The following is a 27,529-nucleotide window of genomic DNA, read 5'->3' as shown; positions in this document are numbered from 1 at the left end:
TGTGAGAGAAGCACATCAATTGGTTGTCTAATGCATGCACTCGGACCAGGGCTTGGGCCAGGGAGGAGCCTGCAGCCAAAGTATTTACCCTTGACAGGAATGGAACCTGGGACCCCTCGGTCCGCAGGCTGAGGCTCTATCCACTGAGCAAAAACCATCTGGGGCTCTTCTATATTTTTTACGAAAACATTATCAGTGTCTGTTAGAATATTTTTAATTTTGACATGACATTTTAAGAGTTGGACTAAATATTTTCCAAAGTTTCTAACTATACTTTTCCACCTCGGAAGAGCTACTTTTTAAGTCCCCATGAAATACATTGTACTGAGAGGAGACTTTCTGTCTTCTCATGTGTGTATCCTAACTGCAAATAAACCTTGGGGTGCTCTGAGCCTGATGATTTGAACTAATTTTCCATTTTATCTCATTTTTGTATTTCAGTAATCCAGTTAATTGTATAAACATTATTTAAATAAGTATACAGAAATGTATACTTATGTTCAGCTAAGGAGCTCAGTGGATCTTATGTGGATTATTAGAAGAAATCAAGTATGATTATTTTAAACTAAATCATATACGTTTTCTGCACGATAAATCACAAGAGCTATGACTGCCCCCAAGCAAAGGCTCAGTACAGAAAACTAAAGTAAGCTATATATATTTTTTAAGTAAAAAGAAAAACAGGAAACATAACAGCATAGAGCTCTTCTTACATAGCTCAGGTAGGGCTAATGCTGATTATTAATATTGGTACTTAGATCCTGCCACTGCCATGTTCATGACTTTGAATTCAAATTTTGAGTTATTCATTCTTCCCATCTGCTCATTTTTATTCTTAATTTCCTACCATCAACTATGTCAATAAATGCCCCATACCATTACGTAGATTAAGTCATCATAACATTTGGTTGTGGTAACAAATTAGCTGGCTTTAGTAGCAGGGACAATTTGTTTAATTTTTACATTTGTCATTTACTAACTAGACAATAGGTGTTTGAGGGAATGAAACCCACAAATAGTTGGGCAGGCTGGTTTGCCTGGGACATTGTGGATTCTCTCAGCTGAAAGACTCCTAAAACTCAACAGGGAGACTTAGCATGGAGTTAGCCCTATGAAGGCAGCTTGGGGGAAGGGCACTTCACTTATGATATATGAACAGAGCTGACTGGTTATTTCATATGCAACTACAAGAGCAGAAAGCAATAAATTAGCTTATATTTTGATCTGCAATGTATAGGTAGGTGAAACATTAGGAGAAAAAATAATATGCAAGTAATAAGGTATGAGAAGAAAAAAAATAGTTTTTTTTTTCATTTCACAAAATCCCAACTAAATGTCAGAAACGAGTGTGTGTGCCTAATGCATATACATATATAGATCGACATATGCATGTGTGTGTTCCCAGATTTTTTCCTCTAAATTGATTGTGTCATTATAGTTTTCATGGTTGGTTTTGGATTGCTTTCTGTCTAGGTAGCTAGTAGCAGGCCTATAGATAGAGATACATTTATAGATAAAGATAGGGGTAATTAGAGAAATGGACACAAATTCTAGCCCTGTGACTAGAATCGTGAGGGAATAATGTTAAAATTGTGATTTGCAGCACTGTGAGCCCCTTCCCTAGACAAATAAGTAGCATTTTCCTGGTTTATTCATTTAATCCTAATACTACACCAAAGTGCCTTCGTTTGGATATTCTATTCCTGAGGCTCTTTCCATGACTTGTTCCTATGACTTTTCAAATCCTGTGAGCACCCACACAGATTTGCAACTTCCTTTTGTAGCCTGCTTCAAAAGTCACTACCATGTTACCAGAAGTATCTGGAAATTTTGTGATGTATTTCTCCATCAACACATATTTGTAGACCTGAGAAAGTTGGTTGTTGTATACTACTCCATTTCATTTACCTATGATGACTGCCAACATGCTAGTTTTTTTAAAAGATCTAATTTCTACCAATACCATACTTTCTTAAATGTAGAATTAAGTAAAATATTTTAAATATGATATGTGAAATGTGATTTTATGTGGCTGTAATGAAACTATTAAGTATTATATGAATAGTTCTATATAAATACATTGAATTGTATAGTTATACCAACTAGCTTTTCTTAATGTATACATGTTTTGAATCTCTCAAAGTTTTGTATTTGTGTCATCAAAAATAAGTTATTTTTGCAAATACATTATAATTTTTCCTCAGTATAGATCCTTTTCCCTACCAGATAGTTTCTGCTTATTTTTGGTATTAAACACAGTCCACTATCTTGCTCAGTAAGAAGGTTGTCTCCTGATAATTTTCTGTTCCTTTTATGAGAGTTCTTTCTTATGAGTTGTATTTTCAAAACCCCAAGTTTTCAATAAGGCAGCCTTTGAAATACCAAGTTTCCTAATTTGTCACATAGTTCTTAAATACTTTTAGTATGAAAAATCAACAACAGGAATAGAATACAAATTTATCAATATATTCTGCTTATATTGTTGTTTTATTTAAGGACTGTATTTTTGTCTATATCCTACCAAAACAATAAAACTTTAAAGGCACCTCTCATATGTTATTCAGACCATCACATCTGTGTCAAGACTTTACAATTATATTTGACTCAATTCATTCATTTACTCATTCTTTTTTTCATTCTATATAATAAATTTATTGAATGTCTCTTATATACCAAGCATTATACCATACTGGGAAGTAAGATAAGGGATAAAAAGTAGGAGTAGAAGTCTCTATCTCATAATTTCTGTACTGAAATGGACCATTCCAGGAAGAGGTTAAAAATTTGGAAGATAGATTGTCATGATTTTGTCATTTATAGTCAACAACGCAGAGCACTGAAACACACCTAATGAGGTTTCAAGGATTATATTTTTCCTTCTTGCCTTATAAACAAATAAATTAAACCAAACTAAACACTAATAAAAGCCAAGCTAGGACTTTGTATATTTTCCAGCTGCTCTAATTTCTCTCCAAAACTTACTTCTTCTCCTTACAGAAGTCCACTGGCTGCCAAAGCCAGGTTGATTTGTAATGGCAGCTTCTTCCATCTTTGAAATGTTAATCAATGATTGACATTAAAGTAGGAATCCATGGTAAATCCCAATAATATCCTATGAGATATGAGTACCTGCTTTACATGAATCTAGTGTTTCAAAGTAATGGTGAAGGGCACAGGGCAGGTAAGAAAAAAATGCAGCTTTAATTTTGGGCTCCAGACTGTCTTAAAAATGTTAGTTCTTGAAAAAATTCTGTGTGTAAATGCTTGACTACCTTGCTAAAGATACAGATATTCTGATCGTATAAATTGTTCATTTTTCTTTCATGTGAAGTCTAAGGCAAAAAATATGTATCTCTACCCTGGCAATCCCTTCCTCTCTACCGCACATCAAGATATGTTTTCTAGCTCTGGGACAAGAATGAAGGGTGCAGATTTTGACATCCTACCTAAATTTTAAAGTTAGCTTTCAATTCGCTTTTTATTTCATTTACTTTAGTCACTTTTAAAGTAAATATAAAAAGTGATACTAGGTTCAGTTATTAGGAAACTTAAGTTTGTTTGAAACAGCTATGGTCCATTCAATTCCCCTTTTTTTATAGATTTTATTAAATCTGAATACAGAACAAGCATTTGTAATGAAAATTTAGAAATCAAATTGGGGAATGCCGAAAGTGTAAAATGCACAGCTGCTTTAGGACACTTACTAGGAATAAAAGTATTTGATTTATACTTTTTCTATTGATTAGATGTTAGAATGATGATATTTTAATATACTGGATTAATTAAAATATATTACTTTTTACTTTTCATATGTAGCTACAAAAATTATTTTTAAGTTATAATATGTATCACATATTTTTGTTAGACAGCACTTGGATATATTTTAGAACTGGATTATATTACATACGAATTCTATTTTATGTTATATTTTTAAATAATCTTGAAATAACTTTAGTAATAAAATCATTAACCTTTATTTTAAAGCTTATATTTTAGGCACTCTGCTAATCACTTTATAGTCTGACTATATGAGTGCTCCGTATCATCTCAGTTTTACACCTAATTGCATGTAGCATCATGACAGGTATCAGTAGGTGCTCATTATCATTCTTGTGAATGATTCATTTTTAAGATGATCTTTTTGGAAGTAAATTTTGCCTAATGGGTAAGGTCTGAGTGACAGTTATTATTGAAAAGAGGAGAAGTTTAGCAAATTATCTGAAGTAGACTTGCTTCTTATTAATATATATTTTAAATATATTTTCACTGATTTCAAAGAGGAAGGGAGAGAGAGATAGAAACATCAATGATGAGAGAGAATCATCAATCAGCTGCCTGCTGCACATCCCCCACTGGGGACCGAGCCAGCAACCTGGGTATGTGCTCTGACCTGGAATTCAGCTGTGACCTCCTGGTTCATAGGTCCATGCTCAACCACTGAGCCATGCTGGCTGGGCTAGACTGGCTTTTGATGTTATTTTTTCTAATTAAGGTGACACTGTCTTAGCATTTGGCATTACCTGAGAATTCATAATATAGCTCAAGAGAAAAAAAAAATCAGGACAAATGTATAAGATGGGTTATATTTATTTTGAGAAAATATCATTCAGCCAAAAAGTAAAGAAAAGAAGAAGAAAGAAAAGAGAAGAGAAAAAAAGAAAAGAAAAGAAAAGAAAAGGAAGGAAAAGGAAGGAAAGAGAGGAAAAGGAAGGAAAGAGAGGAAAAGAAAAGGTTATTACATCCACATCATGTTGCTTGTCTGGTAATCTTTCTAGTGAGAAAGCAAAAGAAGCTATAAAGTTAAAGAAAATATTGACAGGTTTTCAGGCACTGAAAATGACATTTCACTTTCTTTTTATTTATATATATATATAAATTATTGAGCTCAGAGAGGAAGGGCGAGGGAGAAAGAGAAACATCAATGATGAGAGAGAATCACTGATCGGCTGCCACTGATCCTACACTGGGGATGGAGCCCACAACCCAGGCATGAACCCTCGACCTGAATCAAACCTGGGACCTTTCAGTCCTCAGGCCGATGCCCTATTCACTGAGCCACACCAACGGGGGCCACTTTCCTTTCTTATGAAGAACCTCTTTCTGAGATTTCAGAAACCAAACAAATATCAAAACCCTTTATTCTTCTTTCTAAACCTTGTCTACATCCTGCTTTCTGAGATCCATGATATATGCAAATTAGGGGAAATACCTTATTACCATGGAGAATGATTAAATAAAAACAGGACAACCATTAGATAGCTAGATTCCTTATTTCCCTGATGTAGTCTGTGTCTTTAATCAATAAAGCATGATATCCTCCGAAAGTTTTTATTATGGAGTTTTAAGTAAGGTTGTAATTTCATATCTAGAGAAATAAATTTTGACTTTTAAAACAATCAAATTCATATAGAATTAACTCTAGCTGATACTAAAGTTGTAGATAAAACCAAGCATTTTCTCAACATTTTACTAGGTTTTTTTTATTAAAAATCTGTTATTTTGATAAAGAAATAACTCCTCAAGATTTAAGTAAACAATTAAATAATTTAAAAATTGGGAGAGAAACACCAAATTATCTCTGTTAGTGATATTGATATATTGTTGCTTAGAAATTCTTACACACCCAAACAAACCAAAATGCTTTGCCAATGTCCATATAATTTATAGAACCATATTTTTTTTCTTCTCTTATTTATTACTTTTGGGAGGTAGCTGTTAAAATTTAAATTGTACATTAGTGTATTAAGGCTTTGTTTAAATGCATATTTTAAAATTCTGTTTGTTCTCTTTCTTTGAGTGCAAAGTGCATTGCACACATCATAAATTAATACTGAACAATCCAAATTTACCCCAATAGGGTCTCTCAGTGCCGACTTCATAAACTCGGTCCTTGTTTATTCTGCGTGTGGCCACTTTGGTTATTAGTAGGGGTTACACTGACTGCTTTTTCCAGATTTATGAGACCTGGCAAAAACCTTGAGAAAACAGAGCTCAGCTTCCCTCTTTAGAAAACATTATTAGATACTAAGTAAACATGAATGTAGGTAAACTGGTAGTACTCAGCCCAACATTAATACACCTTTATTTAGGTTTCAGTCTGATGGGTGAAAGAATGCACTGGGGGCAGGGGCTTGCTTTCCAGAGACCACAGAGAAGGTCCATTTAAATAATAGCTGAGACTCTGTCCTTAGAACACCTTCATGCTCATTCATGAAGAGCCGTGATCCTGTGCCAGGGCAGCATGCATCATGTCCTTCTCCCAGTGGAGAGAGATCAAGAGGACACTCAATCTTTTTAAAATCAGCACAGAACCCCTGAAAACAACATGATTAATTTTCCCAGGATTTCAACAGAAGCTTTGAGAAATAGGCATACTCCGCAGTTAGTAACACATGGTTTTCAAATAACTTATAATTCTTGATAACATTGAAGTTATGAAGAGATGAAAGCATTTTTTAAAGGATAACTTGAACCTATCTCTTGCCAACAAGTTCATGGCCTGAAAAAGAAAAGGAGGGATACTTTGCTAGATTAAAAATGATAGAGACGCAACTAGGTACAGTGTGTCACACAATTAAATCCTGAGTTGGACAAACCAGCTGTCAAGAGCACTTTGGGGACAATCCTGAAAATTTTTATATGGACTGGATAATTTAAAAAACACAGTTATTGACAGGCAAAATAGAAATAATTAAGTTACAAATAGGTTGCATAATATGTATTATAAATTCATAATAAAATATATTTATATATGCATAGAAAAATATGGAAAGATGAAGATTTTAACAGTGATGATTTCTGAGTGGACATGGATAGCAATTTAAAGTTTTTGTTTGTTTATTTTGCTTATCTGTGGTTTAACTGTGTAGAGTGCAAGCATACTACTTTTGTTGATAATTAAAATCTATTATTAACAAAATAATTAGCCAGTAGTAAAATTTACTTTGGTTTTTACACTAAGATATGGATATTGTGAAATAATATAAAGAACCTGTAGTCTTTAGTCAGTGTAGTAGGTAAGGTCTTTATTTTATTGTGTAGAATCTCATAGATTTTTTTTAATGCTATGAAATTGGTTTTTCTTGATACCACTCAGACTTTGCTAAGAAATTTCAGGTCTCTTTCTCTACCAAAAAGAAGAAAAACACAGATTTTTTCTTAAGGGGAGAATTCTAAATCCATTTTTAATTTTTTTAATTTTTTTAGGGTAACAAAATAAAAAACCTAGCTATAAATATGAATTTTTAAACTCCTTTTATTTCCATTCCTAGTCATATTATACATTCATTCTTTCAGCATTAGGCCATTCCCTCAGGGAACCTTTTTGAAACTTGATGAAATAGATTTGGCTCTTATTAGGGACTCTGCAGTAATCAGAAAGTGTTAATAACATTATTAATAACTAGAGGCCCAATGCATGAAATTCATGCAAGAGTAGTAGGCCTTCCTTCCCCTGGCTGCCGGCATCGGCTTCCTTCTGGCACCCGGGACCCAGGCTTCCCTTGCAGCCCCAGCTTCATCTGGAAGGCTGTCTGGAAGGACGTCCAGTCTAATTAGCATATGACACTTTTATTATTATAGACTAGTGTCCCAGTGCACAGATTCGTGCACATTGAAAGGAAATTAATTAGAAGGTGGCTGGCGGGGTGGGACTGGGAGAGATGGGCCGGACACACCCTGGAGCCAACTTCCCATGGTCCCTCCTTGGCCAGCCGCACATGGGGCGGAGCCATGGCTCAAAGGGCATCTGTGGCGTGAGCGGGGGCCCTCCGGCAGGTGGGGTCCATTGGCCTGGCCTGTGGGGCCTGTGGGGATTGGGCCGAAACTGACTCTTATATCCCCTGGGGGGTCCTGGAGTGCGAGAGTTGCTGTCACTGGGCAACTCCTGCGTTGAGCATCTGTACCCTGGTGTTTAATGCACGTCATACCTACCAGCAAGTCAGCTGGTCACTTAGCCTTTTATGTATATATATAGATAATCATGTATTGCAAGTTGTAGACTATTGATTCTAGAAAATAAGTAATAGATTCTGTCCAGAAATCTAAATATATAAAAGCCTAAGTGACCGGCCAACTGGCTGGTAGCTATGACACACACTGACCACCAGGGGGCAGAGGCTCAATGCAGGAGGAAAACCACAGGCATGGAAATATGGAACAGACTGATGAATCTCAGAGGGAAGTGGGGAGGGGGAAGGGCAGGAAGAGATTAACCAAAGATCTTATATGCATAGTAGAGGCCCAGTGCACAAATTTGTGCACCAGTGGGGTCCCTCAGCCTGGTCTGCAGGGATCTGACCAAAACCGGCTCTCCAACATCCCTCGAGGGGTCCTGGATTGCGAGAGGGTGCAGGTTCGGCCCAGGGACCCCACTGGTACATGAATCCGTGCACTGGGCCTCTAGTAAGAAATAAAAACTCAGCTGTAATAGGTTCAACCAAATTGTGTGGTGATGTTTGAAGTGACAGATGAAGAATGTCTTAACTTTTTTTTTAATGTCAGTGATCCTGCACACATTTGAACAGTCAGACACCTTAAAGAGCATCTTCACTAGTCCTTTCATTTAAGAATGAGGAAACTGTGATTCATAGAGTTAATTTGCTAACAGTCACACTATTTGTTGGCAGAGTTTAAACCAGAATTTAACTTACATGATCTATTCTAATACTGTGCATTTCACTCTGCACTAAAATTTTTTCCATATTTTAGGACAAGGAAATGCAGAAGTGTTATTTATTAAATCAATATGCTTTACAGAAACTCATATTAAAGTGAAAACTTCATACTAAGCTGATTTCTCTCATATGATCAAATATCTCCCTCTAAAAATTCAAGACTAGTAATCTTAAACACATTAATTAGTTCATTTCCATTGATGTTATAAGCTTACTTAGCCCATTATATAATACTATTTAATGTAATTAGTTCTCATATTCAGAGTATATGTTACTCTTCTAAGAATTCAAGTCCAAATAGTTCCTTATTACTCATCTCAAAATTGAGTGAATATGAGTAATAATTTGAATTTCAAAAATAAACAACTCTTTGCTAGGTTCTGCAAAAACTTGCTTTGTGTTTCTCTTTTCAATTTTCATGTCAACTGGGATATTATGGTTTTTAACCATTTCATGAAAATGCATTTGAATTCTTTTACGATCCAACTTATTATATCAGAGAGGAGCAATGAGTGGTAAAATAGAATATTTTTCCCTTTATGTTAACAAGTGTATTTTTAAAAATGCTATCATTTCTTACAAATCATCTCTGATGAACATAATATTCTGAAGATTAAAATAAATGTTAGAATGCTTGTCACCAATAAAATTTTCTTTCAGAATGTCTGTATGTTTTGTTTTGTTTTGTTTTTATTTTATTTTGGGAAATTGGGGCACTTCAATATGACTCGATCTGCCATACTAGAATTTTAGATTTAGAAAAGATCTTAATGTTCCAATAGGTCTAACTCTGTTTAGGCTGCTATAACAAAATTCTATCAACTGGTTAGTTTATAAATAAGTACAATTTATTGCTCACAGTTATGGAGGCTGGAGTCCAAGATCAAGGGTCCAGCATGGTTGCTGTTCAGTGAGGACCCTTGTCCTGGTTCATAGGTGGCACCTTTTCACTGTGTTTCACCTGAAGCAGCTAAGGATGCTTGTGCCTCTTTCTATAAGGCACTAATCTCGCTCATGGGGGTTCCACCTCTTGATTTAAGCAGGCTCCATTTACTAATTCCATCACATTTGAGGGTTAAGATTTCAACATATGAATTTTTGGAGGGGGGTACAAACTTTCAGACTACAGCAGGTCATATAAATTAACTGAGGAGCAAAAGCTTGCTGGTGGCAGAACCTGACCTCAAATTAATGTTGAGAACCCATGATGATACAGCTTTCTTCAGACTGATAGTCAGATGTTTGGTTATATAATATTTTCCATTAAAGACCATTCCATCATTATAAAAAGATGTAATGATTGCTGTTATGATGGCTGTTAAAAATAATGAAAAATTCTAAGGCGGTGAAACTAAATTTGACTTGGCACTCTCTGTGAGGACTATTCTGATTATACTAAATAAGTTTAAAGTGATGGAGTTATTACAAAAATTTAAGTGTTAAATTCTAGTCTGATAATATCTATTTTTTTAACATTAGTAATGTTGTTCCAGGTTAATTCATAAAACAATTCCATACTCTCCTTTCCCCCATGCATTGATCATGTTTGCTAATAAAACATACATTTTCTGTCAGCCATGGAATGAAGTCATTTTTTTATATTTGCCTCTTCTTTTTAAATTTTTAATCAATTCCCAGTTGATTATCATTAGCAGACTTTTGACCCACTTTTTAACAGTTTATTATCTAGTACTTCAGCAGTAGCATTAGCTTTATATTTACTGTTATCGGACATGCCTGTGAAATTCCATAGCAAAGATAAATAGAGAAGGAATAGCATCTGTATGCTGAAAGTAAGACAAAAACACAGTAGGCTATTGATCGTATTGCCAAAATATGTTTGGCCAGGAGAGCTGGAATGTTATAAAGATGAAAGAGAATCTAATCTGCTAATTCTTATCCTCTGATCACATGCAATAAGTATTAAAACTTTGCTTCCTAATGTCATTCTACATTTGTACTGTTTTAAAAATAATTTTATTATGAAATATATTACAAATAATAGATGCTAGAAACCTATCAAAGGTTTTATATCTATAAGTTTTAGACTTACCTATAAAACCAAATGTAAGACAGTTAATAAAATGAACATTGGTTGTTTTCTGTTACGTGAAGATCCCAAAATAACTGCTCAAATAAGATAGTGGCTTGTTTCTGTACTGTGCAGAAGGGCTGACATAGTCAAGGGTTCAGGGTTGGTAAGTGGCTCTGTTCTGCCCTCAGATACTTTGTCTCTTTGCCGTGCGGTCCTCAAAGTGTTGCCCTCAGCTGCACTGTCCCAACAGCTGGCTTACAAGCACCTTGCTCACATCTAGCCTAGTTTGAATAGGAAATGAGAGGGAATGGAGGTAAGAAACTTACTTCAAAGAAGCATGACGTGCACTATACACATCACTTTGAATTAACTAGTGAAAATACATTGACTCTGTTTCTCCAGCTGTGAGAAAGGATGGGGTATAGTTCCTACCATGTGTCTTGCTCACATTCAAGGCTGATCCATTTTTATTCCTAACACAAAGTATAGGTATTGGTATTGGGGGACAGTTAGTATTTCCTGCCATACCCATATACCCATGCCCATCATAAGATAAAAATTTTTAAAAGTACACTTCTTTTTTCAAGGAAAACAGCATTTGTAATGTTAAAAGTTATTTTTTGTCTTTTATTATGATTTCATTGTAAAGTTTCAATCAAATCAGACCTTAGAAATTTACAGTAGTTGTTTTGTGTATATGCATGAAGGTCATAACCATAACTTTGGATATTTTGTCTGAAATGTGATTTTTTTAGACCACATAAACTCATTGGAAGTTTTTTGCTAAATAAATTTATGAGTTTGTTTTAAAATAAAACCATCCCATTGTTGCTAACCATTTTATACAAATGGATACTACGAGAATTAAAGAATGGTTCAGCTACACCCAGATAACTGAGAGTGTAATATTTCTGCATCCACACTTGAATGTTTTCTTTTATTCATAAAGCATCACCTACTATCATTCAAATTCCTTAAAATAATCATTCTATTTGTCAGGTTTTTTATCACAAATTTACATGTGATTTCCAGACTATTAAATAATGTCATTTATGTCTTTTAGGAAATTTATAGAATCTTGTATTCCTCAAATTCATTTAATGTTGAAGTCAGAAGAGCAGATATTTTTGTTATATTTTCCCTTTCTAATTGGTTTATTTCTATCTGATAAACATTTATTAGGCTTTTACTCTGAGTCTATTCAGCTTCTACGGGCCATTTGAGGTGGATTTAAAAGACTATACATTTTCTGTGTTGAAGCATCTTTCAATATTTTTAGAGAGGTAAGAAGGGCACACAATTCAGACCATATACAAGATAACTTAAATGTAAGTCAACGTGGTAGAGAAAAATGTGCTGTTGTGATCCTGATAGAGAGTGAATGTTTTGACCTGGAATTTATCCAGATGCTATTTGGATAAGCTTGGATCTGAGAAGGCAGGGCATTGGCACAAGAAGAAGGAAATGAACATGACTTAGATGGTAAGTGGTCCTTGACCATCTTGACTGGAACAAGGAGTGCACATTGAGGAACAGAGAAAGTAATTTATTTAAAGAAGGAACATGCCAAGCAGGAAGTTTATATTTTAAACCAGATATGGCATTTTGAAAGCAAATGCTTTAAAAAAAAAAAAATCCGGAAACACCAGGCACTCCCAGAATTGGTGTTTAGCCGGAAGAGTCCAGAATAACAATGGCAGTAACCCAGGCATACAGTCATAGCAACTCAGGGCTCCATTAATGGGTTTGAAGATGGAGTAGAGAAAAACAAATTATAGAGATAATATGACATTCACATTATTCAGAGACATCATTGACACCATTGACAATCTTGCTTGGTAGTTAAAGAACAGATATTCCCTTACTCTTTCTTTTGGTATATATGTTATATCTCTATTTAATAAAAAGAAATTGTAGGCTTGGTTGCAGGCACATCCCCAGTAGGGGGTGTGCAGGAGGCAGCTGATCGATGTTTCTCTCTCATCGATGTTTCTAACGCTCTATCCCTCTCCATCTCCCTTCTTCTCTGTAAAAAATCAATAAAATACATTAAAAAAAAGAAATTGTGGGCTCGATCCCCAGTGTGGGGTGTGCAGGAGGTATCTGGTCATTGATTCTCTCTCATCATTGATGGTTCGATCTCTTTCTCTCTTCCTCCCCCTTTCTCTCTGAAATCAAAAAAAATACATTTTAAAAAATAATGTTCTTATCATAAAACTTTCTCTACTGAGATCATGGAGTTAGGAGGGCTGGAAAAACTTAACAGAATTTTCCGAATTGCTAATGAGCATTTGCTCACTTCCAAACCATAGGTACCAATAGGATTCTTTGGCAGACTATACCGTGTGTGTGTGTGTGTGTGTGTGTGTGTGTGTGTGTGTGTGTGTGTGTGAGGGGGTGGGGTGAGGACGGGGAATGAGGCTATCCTAATTTGTAATAAGGAATAATCATCACAATGACCATATTTATTTTACACTTACCATGTGCTTATAGGGGTTTTACTGCTATATTATTTCAAATTGAATAACAATAAAGTTGCCATTATTTCCCAAGTTTTGAATAAATACTTGTTCAAAAAGTGCTAAAACTGAAATACATACCTAAGTTCCCCTGACTCCAAATTTCAAATTTTTCAGTATTTCATGACCCCTTTTTACAGAGAGGGTTTTCTGGAATACTCTCAAGTAAGGTTAGAGAAAAGTCTTGGAAAAAAATACCTAGGGATACGAGGAATGTCGACCCACTCGGTTATTTCTTCTATTTTGGGGGGATTATGAATCTTTGAAGTGGCCATGAGTCATTTCATTTTGATCCCAAAGTTCCCATATGTTTCTGGTACTCTTCAGGCAATACAAGTTGTTTATGTCTTCATGATTCATGATGACACACACAGGGATAAAATATAGAGATTTTAGCTACTTCATTGCCATACACTATTAGGTGAGCTGGTAATGGAATGAAGAGGAGAATGGCTACTTCTGTCATTTATTTAACAAATATATGCTCATCTCCTACTCTGCGCTAGTCACCTTGTTCGTGTTTGGGGATACAATGGTGAATGTGGTTGATGCCCTTGCCTTTCTGTGGCTTAAAAGAAGTACATGTTATGTCCATAGAGGGAGATCACATTTGTTCTGGAAGGTACAAATGCAAATCATGAGATGTAGGCAAAGGCCTAAAAATTATTTGGAAGAGGTTTTTTTAAACTGTACTATAATAGTTTTTCATTTTGAATACTCTGAAAAAATACAATTATAATTAAAGCTAAAATTATTTATGTATATAAACTCTTTTGGCTCATATATCCAAATAAGCTTTCAGAAGTAGCTTTAGGTTGGCTTATTGTCAAAACTGTTTATAAATATTAATCTCAGTTCTAAGATATCCTTTATGGACTTTTGTTCAAACATATTTTGTAACTCTAAATGGAATCATTTAAAATAAAAACATTTCTTTTTCATTCTTCCTTCATTTTTATTTTCTAACAATTTCCATATCCATTAAAGCAATTAAATGTGTTCTTTTGTTTAGGATTTCATTTTGGCAGTGCATATGGGCTCAACGAATTGGAAGTTCAGAGAAAATAATGTATTATTATTATTGTAATAGGAATCTTATCTAATTGCACATTGAAAAAATTACATTATGGAATGCAGGTTGGGAACTCTCATGCCAAATCATACACACACATTTGCAAGCTGGATAGGAGAACATGGGGTTCCCATATTTCCTTTTAAGTTTCATATTCACTTAATATCTTTGGAAAAAATAGTTACTATCACAGTCCATACAAAAATGGAAGACCTTTAAGATAAGTTTTTTTCATGAGCCAGCTATGTGCCAGACAAGATACTAAGTGCTTTCCATGGGTTATTCTGGCAACAATCATCGCATAAGAACTGATAATCCTATTTTGTAAACTGGATTTAGAGAATTAAGTGAATTCTCTCAGAGTGTAAAGCTGATAAGTAGCAAAACAAGGATTACAATGCAAACCATAGCAAAGCCAGGGCCTGAGCTCTTCTTAGCCTCTGTTGCCCCTGAGAGAATTAAGAATTTTATCCCAGTTGCTATATAACACATAGTAAAAATAAATGAGTTCAGTTACTGAGGATTTTGAGAGATTATTTATGGTGAGTTCTATATTTTAATCTAGACTACAGTGCTAGTTTCACTTCTGAGTCAACTTCAGAAGTTATGCAGTAGAAGAGAAAAGTACATAAAAAATAGAAATGGGGAAACATCACCGAGAGCTGTGTGCTCAACTCAGGAATCCCCTGCTTATCTAAGCCAGGCAGAAAGATATGGGGTGGACATTTAAATCCAGTTTTCCAGATATGGCTGAGAATGTAAGGATGGGATTAAACACAGTTCAGAAACTGATATTAAATATACACAATGTTATATATCAATTATATCTCAAGAAAAAGAAACTGATACTAATATATAGGGAACTAGATAAGGATGATGATGAGGGTGGAAGGGCAAATTGCATATGGCCTCAGCAGAACAATCGTGCAAGAAAAAAAGAAAGAAAGAAAGAAAGAAACATAGGCAAGACATATTTACATAAGGAAGACCAGAGGGTATTTAGAAATATGGGCTGCCTGATAAGTTGAAATTTCTGTACAATTTCACACATTTTTGTACAATAAATGTTTGCACCCCAATCTGTTTAAATAGGCATACTGCTCATGCACTAATTGCAAGTTCTATTTAAAATAAAAACATGAGTTCCTTGTATGTATTTAGAGAATGTAGGTAAAAGGGATTAATTCAGCTTTAATGAATTAACTTTTTAACAAGGTTTATACTGTGCTTCCATATTGCATATTCCGTGAACCTAATAGTTTTTCTGAAAGAAAATATTGTAGAGTTATGCTTTATTATGGTATATCTATACTAATAAGAGCTAATATGCTAATGGTTGATACACCCTAATGGTAATGACCAGGTCATTAGCTTATTAGCTGGGGTGTTGCTCCAGAGATGGGGGGGAAGCAGGGAGACGCCGGGAGGAGGCCGGACCATCCCCTGCCAGGGAGGGCAGGGGTGAGAGCGCATAGCACCCCCCTCACCAGTCCTTCGCCACCCACCGCTGGCACTCTCAGTGCCCCTCGGCCCACCTGCCAGGGGAAGGAGCACAGCCAGCAGGCGGGAGGCTTCCATGCTCTCCTCCAGTGCCATGATGGGGCTGAGCTGTTGCGTTGCTCCAGAGATGGAGAGGGGCCGGAAGAGGGGAGGTGCCCAGAGAAGGCGGGACCAGCCCTAGGCGACTCAGGGACTGAGGGCGGGGCTTGAAGTGGCCAGAGAAGGCCAGAGGATTTGGGGGCTCCGCCAGGCGCCCTGGAGCTCTGCATGGAGAGATTCAGGTCTCAAGCCAGAGCGGCACTGTGATTTCAAATCGTGGGCTGGGCTCCTAATATATATACTATATATATATATATATATATATATATATTATATACTATTTAAACTATATATAGTTTAAAACTTGTATTAATCATATTTAATCATTTAATCATTTTATAGTAATGCTATTTGCTATTATACAATGGTCACATTTTTTTGAGTTTTGTTTCTGAATAATATTAATTTGAAATATGCATTTTGAGAATGAAGGTCATGTTATACAAACAGTAAATTCTTTTGCAAATGTTACTTGAGTAATTATTGAATATGGAAGGAATTTGTAATATGTATAATATGTGCTATTTATATACCATCTCAGGCCAAGCAGATATAAGATGTTCCAATAAGTACAATAGCCTTTTGAATCTGGGGGAGAGACAACCTCAAATGCTATAAATACAGCAATCTTGAAATCTATCAATAAATAATACTTGGCATGTTTACAGATCTGGAATGGTTTAAAATGCAATTGAAAGTCTTTTGTTTCTTTTAAACATACCTAAACCTAATTGAATAGTAACATAATATCTAATTTTTTCCTACTTTCAGTCAGGAGGTACTGCTTCTATGTTTTCTGGGTTATTATAGCCAATAAATTAAAAATTATTTTTGAGTTCCTGCTATACATTAAACAAAGTTTTGTTATGTTATATATACAATTATAGGGTGTTAATAATGAAATTAGATCAACCATGTTTTATAAGCTCATATTAATTTCAAAATATACTTTATAAAAAATGATAATTTTAATATAAGTAAAATTACTTGTAAAAATAGATCTTGGATAAATATAACTGTCTTTAAACATGATAATTTTTCATGCAGGAAAATTATTTTAATTAACTATTTAAAATAATCCTATTGCTCAGGCCAGTGTGGCTCAGTTAGTTGGGCATTGTACTGTGCACCAAAAGGTTGTCTGTTTGATTTCCTGTCAGGGCACATACCCAGGTTTTTGGCTCCCTCCCCAATAGGGAGCCAGCAGGAGGCAGCCAATGGATGTTCTGCTCTAACATCTATGCTTTATCTCCCTTCCTTTCTCTCTAAAAATCAATAAATATATTTATAAAAATTAAAATAATCCTATACATATCTCAAAGGATGTCAGCAACTTATTAAGCTATGTAAACTTAAGTGCCATCATAATTAGTCATAATAATTTGTTTAAAGAAAGTGAGAAAGAAAAAGAACTTTAAAAGATTTCATGAAAGATTTTTATGCCCATTTATTTTTTTTTAATCCTCACCTGAGGATATTTTTCCATTGATTTTTTTTGAGAGAGAGAGGAAGATAGAGGGGAAGACAGAGAGAAACATCAATGTGAGAGAAACACATTGATTGGTTGCCTTCTGCATGAGCCCCAACCAGGACCCGAGGTGGTGAGGAGCCTGCAACCAAGGTACTGGCTTTGATCAAAATCGAACCCAGGACCCTTAGGTCAGAAGGCTGGTGCTCTATCTATGGACATAAAGGTGAGGGGTGGGAATGGAAAATAGTACTACACTGAATTAAATAGGATAGGTGGATAGATTTATAAAAATTAAAAAGTATATACAGTGGAGGGAGATTGGAGGACTGGGTGAAAAAGGTGAAGGGGTTGGCATTTGGTAGTTACAAAATTATCATGGGAATGTAAAGTGCAGCATAGGAGCTACGTATGATGCCAGTTTGGTATAAGAAATACCAGGGAGAAAGCTTTGTAAAATATATGATTATCTAACCACTAAGCTGTACACCTGAAACCAATAAAAATAATATTGAATATGAACTATAATTGAAAATTTTTAAAACATTTAACATTTATATATATATAACATTTAATATAAAGAATATATTAAATTATAGACATAAGCTATTGCTTACTTTCAATATATTACTGAATATACCAAATCCTTCAATTTTGCATAGCCCAGAAGGTTATTTAAATTCATACTTTTCCTCCTTTAAGGTTAGTATCCTGTCTAGAAAAGAAGCCTAATTCTGTTAATCTTTTTAATACAAGTGAAAATCTTCAAGTCAAGTATTATACATATTGAACAATGTTTATTATATTTTTACTTTAAGATTTTACATTATTTATTTTATTTGGTATCTACTTATCTTTCCTTTCTTGAAAAATTACATGATTCAAATTAGAAGAATAGCATTGGAAGCACTCCAGTTACAATTATGTCCCATCCTTCATAAGTGTATTCAAACTATCACTGACTATCTCCTCATAAGCCATAGAAATGGAGTTTATCTGCTTGCATGTTCATTTGTTTGTCTTGGTGGTATCCTGTAATGATATTCTTCATTTGGGTTCATACTCTTGAGGTTACATAATGTGCTCCTGGAATCTCTTTATTTTACAGGACTTATAAACTGTAGGCATATGTTCAGGTCATTATTAAGTGTCTTTAAAACCAAAGCATTATGCTAAGTAAAATAAGCCAGTCAGAGAAAGATAAGTATCACATGATCTCACTCATATGTGGAATATAATGAACATAAGCTGTTGAACAAAAGTAGAGTATTTAACGGACTGCCAAACCTCAGAGGGAAGGCAGGGGAGGGTGGATGGGAAAGAGTTCAATCAATGAACTTATATGCATATATGCATAGCCCATGGACACAGATAATAAAAGGGTGAAGGCCTGGGGTGGGGGGCAAGGGCAGGCTGGGAGAGGTCAATGGGGAAAAAGAGGACATATACAATACTTTCAACAACAGAGATTAAAAAAACACAACACCATAACTTGCTCTTTTTACTTAAAATAATTTTAAAAGAAAACTAGAACAAATTGAATACATTAATTTTAAAAATGGTTAATACTCCTTGATTATTTACTGTGTACTGGGTGTGGTGTGGAGCTTTAGAATAGAATCAAAATGGAAACCATTACTATATGTCCTTATCACTAGAAATATAAACAACAATCATTAAAGAACTATTACTGCTAAAAAATGCTGGACAATTTTTTTATTTGTTGAAAAAAGTCTGCCTTGCTCATATTCATTGGTTGTTGAATTCAATATGTTAAAAATATAAAATAACATTAATTAGATTTACATTTAATAACATTACATTGCTATTTTTATTTACTTAATGTTTAGTAGCTGAGTTGGATGAAATTCAAATCTGATATGAAGACTGAGTTCCTAAATTCTACATATGAAACTAAGTTCCTTTCATACACTACCTACTTTAATCCCAGATAGTGAATTATTTAAACTCTTCTTCCTATACAGATGGAATGCCTTGCCTAATAAGAAATGCTTATTTCCCTGAGGTGTTTCAATAAATATTGAGGAAAGAAACAAATTACTGTTACTATGTTTAGCACATATTTTACCTTTAAAAAAAAACCAAGACTAGCTCTAGCCGGTTTGAGTCAGGGAATATAACTTTGGACTGGGGACTGAAGAGTCCTGGGTTTGATTCCTGTAGGGCCTGGGCAGGAGGCAACCAATCCATATGTCTCTCTCACATTGATGTTTCTTTCTCTCTTGTCTCTCCCCCTCCCTTCCACTCTCTCCAATAATCAGGTGAGCACTAACCAAAAAAATAAAACATCTATGCTGCTTTGAAAGACAGGTGTCCAAGTGCATAGTTCTTTCTGCTGACACAGAAACCATGGGGCCACTAAGTTAGTTTGCATATAGACCATTTTGTACATTTTGACTTTGAGGAGTCATTTTATTTTTTCCCCCAAAGATTTTAAATCCATTTATTGCCCACATTAGCAGAAATGTTAGATAAGCACTACAGAATCTGGAAAAACCTTTTTGAACATTTAAGTCAATGTCTAAATTAAAAATAAATGTGTATTTCAGGAAAGTTAAAATTTTGGAGTCTTTATTGAAATATCACTTAGTTTGATAATAACGAGATTCCTAGTAGATATGAAGTATAAAATAAATTAGAGGAACATCTCAATAATAAATACATAGCTGTTTTATTATTTCAAGAGAATGTACTAGTCTTGCCTCCTTAATTGAAGTAATTTCTAATCCATTTTATTCTACTTATAAAATAAATTCCTTTAAAGAGTAGGCAGCACATATCAGAATATTTGAGGTGGAGGGTATTAAGTTTTAACAAAACAATCAGTTTTAATGATAAACATTTATGTTGTCCACACAAAGGCAGACATTAAAATTTGATGATTTTCCTATAATTTATACAAATATTTCCATAAAATATCTATAAACATTCTACAATTCTCAAAAAGCATATCAGAATACCAAAGGGTGAGGGGTAAGATTATCTTAGTCATGAAAAGGTGCATGGATTAAAATGCTCTCTAGAGTGAGAATGTGAAAAGGAAAATCTTAAATCTTTGAGTTGTGGATTAATTAAATTTTAAGGGAGACCAACTTTAATTGTGTTGTTTTTTCTTTCTCTGACCTGCCAATTGGTAACTCTCAGTGCTCTGCTTTGAGTAGCAAGTTGAAAAGATATTTAGGATAAGGAAGATGATTAGCAATAAGATCATTTATGGTAGCATTTTATTATCTTTATGTTAATGTGCTAATTATTTGAGCCGTTTGGACCTTGGGGATTCTGGTTTCTTTAGGACCTTTTTACAACATAAGAGTTATTTTGTTGTTACTGCTATGTTCAGGAAAAATTGCAATCTGCAATATTAAATCTAACAGGTTGCACAGGTATGTTCTGAAATCTCACTATTATGTTATTTTCTGTTGAGACGGATTTAGTAGAGTAAGTACAAAGCTGGAAGGCACACAAACCCAAGCAACATGTAACAATGGTGTTTTGTTGAGCAGGTATTTACACAACAATATACTTTCAGCATATTTTAGAAAAGTAAACTAGTTTGATTTATCTTTACTGACAAGTTACTGACGACTGATTACTGAAATGTAATACTTAGTAATTCATACTTAGTTTGATAGGTGGTGAAATATCACTGACTATTATCATAAGGATGTTAGGAAGTAGATTAACATTTAATTAATTTAAGTGTCTTCTACATGATATCTGAAAAATCAGATGGTCTTCCAGACTCTATGGGAATGTACCAATTGATGAGGAACTTGTGAGATCTGAAGACAATAAAGTCCACTAATGGACAGTTAAAATTATTCAACCAAAAGCTGCTGCCCTATAAATTCTATTCATCGGTAAAAGTGCTGTACACTTCAGTAGTGATTGCATACCCCTGATTGTAATAAAGTAGTGGCATGCTATGGTATATTAGAAAACACACAAATAAATTTAGAGAGGATGAATTAAAATAAATGCATATGAAACTGTTAGCATTCCAATCTCTATTCCAGTGGATCTTTATACATACCACTTGCCTTCTTGGATATCACTGGAATATAAAATATCTCTCTGCTAACATAAAGCTTCTTTCTGTCCACCTATACTGTCTCTTTGGCTCATAAGTTTCTTCTATAATTTCTATTTGGTTTCTTGTCCATATTTTTGCCTTGAAGCAATGCTTCTAATCATTCAATCTGTGTACCCTATAGGAAAACCATCTAATCAAGCAATAACTAAAAAATATGAGCTACAAGTAGGCCAAAGTGAGTTTCTACTTTTGGGGGGGTGTGGTCATAGCTTCTCATGTCTCCTGAGTTTAAAAAGTATTCTCAGGTGACCCTATGTGCACTACAAAGATGTGAAGAACAAGTAGCTCTTTATAAATTAAAAAAATAAAATAAAACCACACACACAAGGATTGCTTTACTCCCTTCCCCTACCTACCTACACACACACACACACACACACACACACACACACACACACACACATATCCCTGAGAAAGAATCCAAAATCTAAGTGTTTAAGGTTTTCATGTGTGAAGACTTATTATGTATTTTAATTCTTGTCCTATGTATTGAATCTACTTTTTCACCATAATTATACATTATCTTGCCTTAATGATTTTTGGAACAAATGAATATAACTAAATAAGGCAAATAAATGAAGTTTACATATGAAATTGTATATCCTTACTCCTCAAATAATATTTTTGAGGAGTTACCATCCATGTAATAAGTTCTGGACTCGGCATTCTTTTATAAAATGGTACAAGGCCTTCTTGAGTGTTAGATTATGCATTTGGATCTCTGATTTAGTGGAACAGTGTAAAAACCTCTCATAATCAGAACACTCCCTATTGGCTTCACATCTGAAGATCCCCAAGAGTGCTATTTGTCCCAGTGAACATCTGGAATAGATTACATGCAGTTAATTGGCTCCAGGTCGAGCTTGTTACAGACAGTAGCATGCAGTATAACCTATGCAATTCCCTAAATCCACCCACTTGAGGTTAAATCGCACCTACTTCTCTCTATAATTCCTCCCAGATGCAGGGCACACATATGTGTGCAAACACAAAATGCACACACACACACAGACACACACAAACATGAACTGGAAGATAGCACAATATTAATAGATTAGTGGAGAGGTTGTTGGCAATACATTTTACCCATAAATTATTTCAGTTAAAAGATTAACAATTGAATTCAAAAGATTGTTGAGATGAAAAACAAAGAATTAGGAGCAGCAGATTTTAGAAAGTTGACGGTTTTATAGTAGAAAAAATATTTAAAGTCAAATAAAAAGTTCCAGCAGGTTCAGGATTTGTGTTTTATTTTGTCCCTCACCCTTAGCATATGTTTCAGCACGTGTAGGTACTTATCGGAATGTCATAGAAGTAAGGGAAGCAGTGCTTTGATATTTAACTTATTTAACAATATTAATGAGTTGGGTTACAAGGAACAGTATGACTACTGTTCATTGAAAACCAAAACATCAATCTTCTTAACTTATAGTGTTGGAGGCACAGGGCATGTCATAGCGATTAATGACCAGTTGGAGGAGTAGATATCTCAATACATAGCCAAGGGCCATTAACCCCAACTGGCCATTAATTCCCAGGAAATGTCCTGTACTGAAGTCATTATTGCTAATAAAATGCACACATGGAAAATTTCCTCTCTTTTGCCTCTGCATAAACATACATTCACATTACATGCTTTGTTGCATGTCATGAAAAAAAGTAGTATTTCACATGTCCAGAGGCTCAGAAAAAACTAAGCCTAATGAGAAATTTAATGCCTACTTAAATTCTACATTCAATTTGCCTTTCACTTCTTTTTCAAAGGGTATGCCTAGGTGGAGGAATGCATGTTTGTATGCCAAGGCTGTGGATCTGCTGCAATCAGATACCTATGTTCTGCTAACAAGCGGGTATAGGGAAAAGTGAAAGGAACAGACAAATGGGATTAGAGAAACCTGATGAATATGGATAGAAGCAGCTCATATGATGTAATATCAAAGGCAGTGTGGAGTAACAGCATAGTTTGCATCATAATATATTAGGTACCAGGACAGGCATGAGACACATTGAAGAGTTAGCTCAAGTTCCTCTTTGGTGTCCTTTCTTTTCTGCCCCACTGGACTATGCTACGGTCTCTGCCTTCTCCTCAGCAATTTAACTGTCTCTCATGCTTCTGGCTTTTCATGAACCCTTAAATAGGTTTCTCTGTTCTCTTCAACTGTCTCTTTTTGTATTCCATTCACCTTTATCTGCCCTCCATGAAACTGTCCTTGTCTTGCTTAAACCTATGTGATACTCTTTCGAGATGTCGTCCCTAACATTCCATAAATATCCCAATTTTAGGAATTACTCCATGGTACTTTAACTATTTGTATATAATCAACCACTCTTTTCAGAAAATAATCTTATCTTTATTCTCACTTTAATAAATACTTGAACTTTAGCTATGGTTTAATTATATATATAGATATAGATAGATATATAGGTATATCTATATATAGAGAGAGATATATCTATATCTATATATTTATATCTATATCTATATCTATATCTATATCTAGACCTATATCTATATCTAGATCTAGATATAGATCTAGATCTAGATATAGATATAGGTCTAGATATAGATATAGATATAGATATAAATGTTTATTTGAGCAAAAATTAATTTCAGGAGCTCCAAACCGGAAATGGCTAGGCGCACTCTACCAGCAGGAGTCAGGGAAAAGACATATAGAGAAAATGCAGAAGCAAAGAAAGGAAATTATTATTTTAAAATATGTATTTATTTATTTTAGAGAGAAAAGAAGGGAGAGGGAGAGAGAAATAGAAACATCCATAAAAGAGAAGCACATCGATTGGCTGCCTCCTGCATGTCCCTTATTGGGGAATAGAGCCCACAACGCGGGCATGTGCCCTGACTAGGAATAGAACTAGTAGCCTCTTGGCTCAGGGTGGATGCTCAACTACTGAGCCAAAATGGCTGGGCAGAAAGTAAATTACTTCATTGGCTGTATTTTTAAAGTTTAGTTGGATGTTTGTCATTGGTTGTCTTTAGTGTTTTGAGTTCATAACTTTGAGTCATTCATAGGCTTAGATTTAGGTTTACTTGCCACCATGACATTAAAGCCACGCCAATCTAATGACCTCCTTCTTTAATTAATTTACTAGCATTAAGTCATTTAATTTGTGTAAAGCAATTTAAAAAAACTAGTATATATAAATGCTCAATGAATGTAATTTGTAATTATTAGTATTAGGATTAGTTTAAAATATGTGAGTGCTCTCCTGTGTAGAACTTTATATGGTGCAACTAAGATTACATTGCCCCAGGCCTAAAATTGTACTGGTGGCCCTGATCTGATCATCTCTAATTTTCCCTATTTTAGGTAGACTTTGTAAATACCTTTGAAGTCAGAAGCAAGAGGAGAACTCCTTCAAGATGACAGCTTTTATTTCTTTTTGCTTGGGGGATGTCTTCCTTTGGGAATGATATGGGAAAAGAGTAGGCTTCTACTAGTGTTTTTATCTGATTAAAGAATTCAAGTTACAGAAAGAATTGACTCCTTCTACATTTGCATAAATAACTTTAGAAGAAGATAGGCTAATTAGCATAAATTGTTGATTTTAAGTTATACACTCATTTCCACAACTGAGTAAAGCCAGACCTGAATTTTATTATTAATTTCTGATTCATTTCCCTGGCAAAAATTTGTAAGAGCAAAACAAGAGAGAAGGAGCAGTTGTTTTTATATCTATATACACTCATAAATTTATGACTAAGTCTTGGAAAATCTGCAAAATGCTGTATTAATAATAGTTCTTTTCTTATTTTTAGCTTGTTTCCACTGTTTCAAAGAGAACATTGTTTTCATCATGAATGCTAATAAAGATGAGAGACCAAAGTCCAAAAGCTACTATTTTTACTTTTTTCATGCCTTGATGATGCTAAGCATGACCACACTGTTTCTTCCGGTCATTGGAACTTCTAAGCAAAATATTCCACGGCTCAAGCTAACCTACAAAGGTAAATGTGTAAATGTTTTCAGATTTTCTTTTTAATCACTGTAATTTTTTATTTAGAAATGCATGCTGACTTCACTGACATGTTTATTGTACTGATATCAGTTAATAAAAATAGTATAGAACACAACGGCCAATTATTTATTATTTTTGTGAGGAAAATAGATACCTAAACTGTATGTATAGATGCTATTTTCATTCCATTTATTACAATGATAAACTATTTATGAGTATAATTAGGAAATTTTGGTCTGCAAGTTGTAATCAGTTTTGTATTAAAACAAATCAATCCCTAAAAAGGGAAAAAAATATATTTCGTATAGCACTACCAATTAGTGTATCACTAGAGGGTATTTTTTTTAAATCTATTTTATTAATTTTTTTACAGAGAAGGGAGAGAGATAGAGAGCTAGAAACATCAATGAGAGAGAAACATCGATCAGCTGCCTCCTGCACACCTCCTACTGGGGATGTGCCCGCAACCCAGGTACATGCCCTTGACTGAAATCGAACCCGGGACCTTTCAGTCCGCAGGCTGACGCTCTATCCACTGAGCCAAACCGGTTTCGGCAATATTTTCTTTTTTAAAACTGTAAGATATCATCAAAAAAATTAACACACTAATATACCTTTAACATCTCAATCAAATACATATTTTATTTGAAGGTAGTATGAAAGGCTTAAAAGGATGAGAGAACTATTTCAGAAATGAAATATGCTAAGCTAATTATTTTTAATATTTAAATTAATATAAAAGCAAAGTTTATGTTAAGTTATATTTAATCATCTTAGGTATATGTATGTGTAAAAGGTATATGTATATACTTATATGTGAGAGAGAAGACTGAGAGTGTCAAGTTTTATGCTCAAACATTTCTTTCTTTTGTTCTCTTTTCTATGATATACCCTTGGCTTCTTTAATACCTTAACTAATGAAAGGAATGTAGGGGGCTCAGACTTCTCTATTCTGAAGTTGGCAGGTAAAAGATTATACTGGCGGTTTTAATATCCTCTAATCTTCAAAGCAGTTTATTTTTAGCTTAAATTAAATATCAATTATAAAAGCTAATTTGAAGTCAAATATAAGTGTTAGTGGAATTAGCATATTATACACATTACACATTTTTATATGATGATATTTGTTTGGAACTTAAATCATGAATTAAAGAGTTAAGGCAACATACCATTTATTTTTTTTTAGTTTTATAGTCTTACTGAATTTCTAGAACAGATAAAACTAATCTATGGTTAAAAAATTAGACCATAGCCTTTTTGTGGTCAAAGGAAGATTGATTGGAAATGGATAAGAGAGGAAACTTTCTGAGATTATGGAAATGTTCTCTATCCTGATAAACATATCAATCACTGAAGTATATATGACATTTTACAACCCTTCATATTGCACATGTCCGATTTGTTTATTTGCCTGTACTTAAAATCACTTTAAGAAAAGAACAGAAAATAAATATTAAAACTATATGGAAAGTTTGAAAACAAAGATATTAAGGGAAAAAAGGAAATGTTATCTGATTCTATGTTAGTGAATAACACAAGAATGTTGCATTGACATGGTGAATAATGTAAAATAAATCAGGCTTGCGAAAAACTTATTAGTAGTTAATAATCAGTAACTGTGGATTCATTAGGAGCAAAGTATTGGTATAAGGACTGCGTGTGAATTATATCATTTTCATTCTTACTACCATCCTATGAGGTGGGGATTATTATCATTCCCTTTACTATATTAAAGTTACAGAAGTGCTGAGAAGTTGAGAAATTTGCCAATGTCTCAAATTAGTTCATGGTTCAGCTCCTGCATCAAATCCATACTTCATAGGACCTGGATGCTTAATCCTGTTTCTCAGACTCTAGACATCAGTAGTTCTTCCTGGAGGCACTTGCCTCCCAGAATGAACTTTAAAATTGAAAGAAGCATCATGCTGATATTTAACTAACTGATTATATGAGTTTCAATTGTTAAAACTGAATGGAGTTGAAGAAGACCACATGCTCTTTTTGGCCAAAATAGATGTACAGATTTGTAGGATTCTATGCCCTTTGATAAATTTATGAAAAAAAGATAA

The 27,529-nt window shown here is 34.3% G+C and overlaps 1 protein-coding gene across 1 annotated transcript in view; it reads left to right on the top strand.

Moving 5' to 3' along the window:
* The window catches only part of SEMA3D (semaphorin 3D), a 200,917-nt gene that overhangs the window by 40,428 nt on the left and 132,960 nt on the right, over positions 1 to 27,529 (top strand). The window contains exon 2 of the mRNA XM_059712177.1: positions 25,261 to 25,449. Coding sequence (XP_059568160.1) covers positions 25,299 to 25,449 — 151 coding nt within the window. The 5' untranslated portion in view covers positions 25,261 to 25,298. The remainder of the gene's footprint in view (positions 1 to 25,260; positions 25,450 to 27,529) is intronic.

This window comes from Myotis daubentonii, chromosome 10 (genome assembly GCF_963259705.1).
Source record: "Myotis daubentonii chromosome 10, mMyoDau2.1, whole genome shotgun sequence".
NCBI lineage: Eukaryota > Metazoa > Chordata > Mammalia > Chiroptera > Vespertilionidae > Myotis > Myotis daubentonii.
Note: the sequence above shows the minus strand (reverse complement) of the source record. Positions and strands in the feature narration are given on the sequence as shown.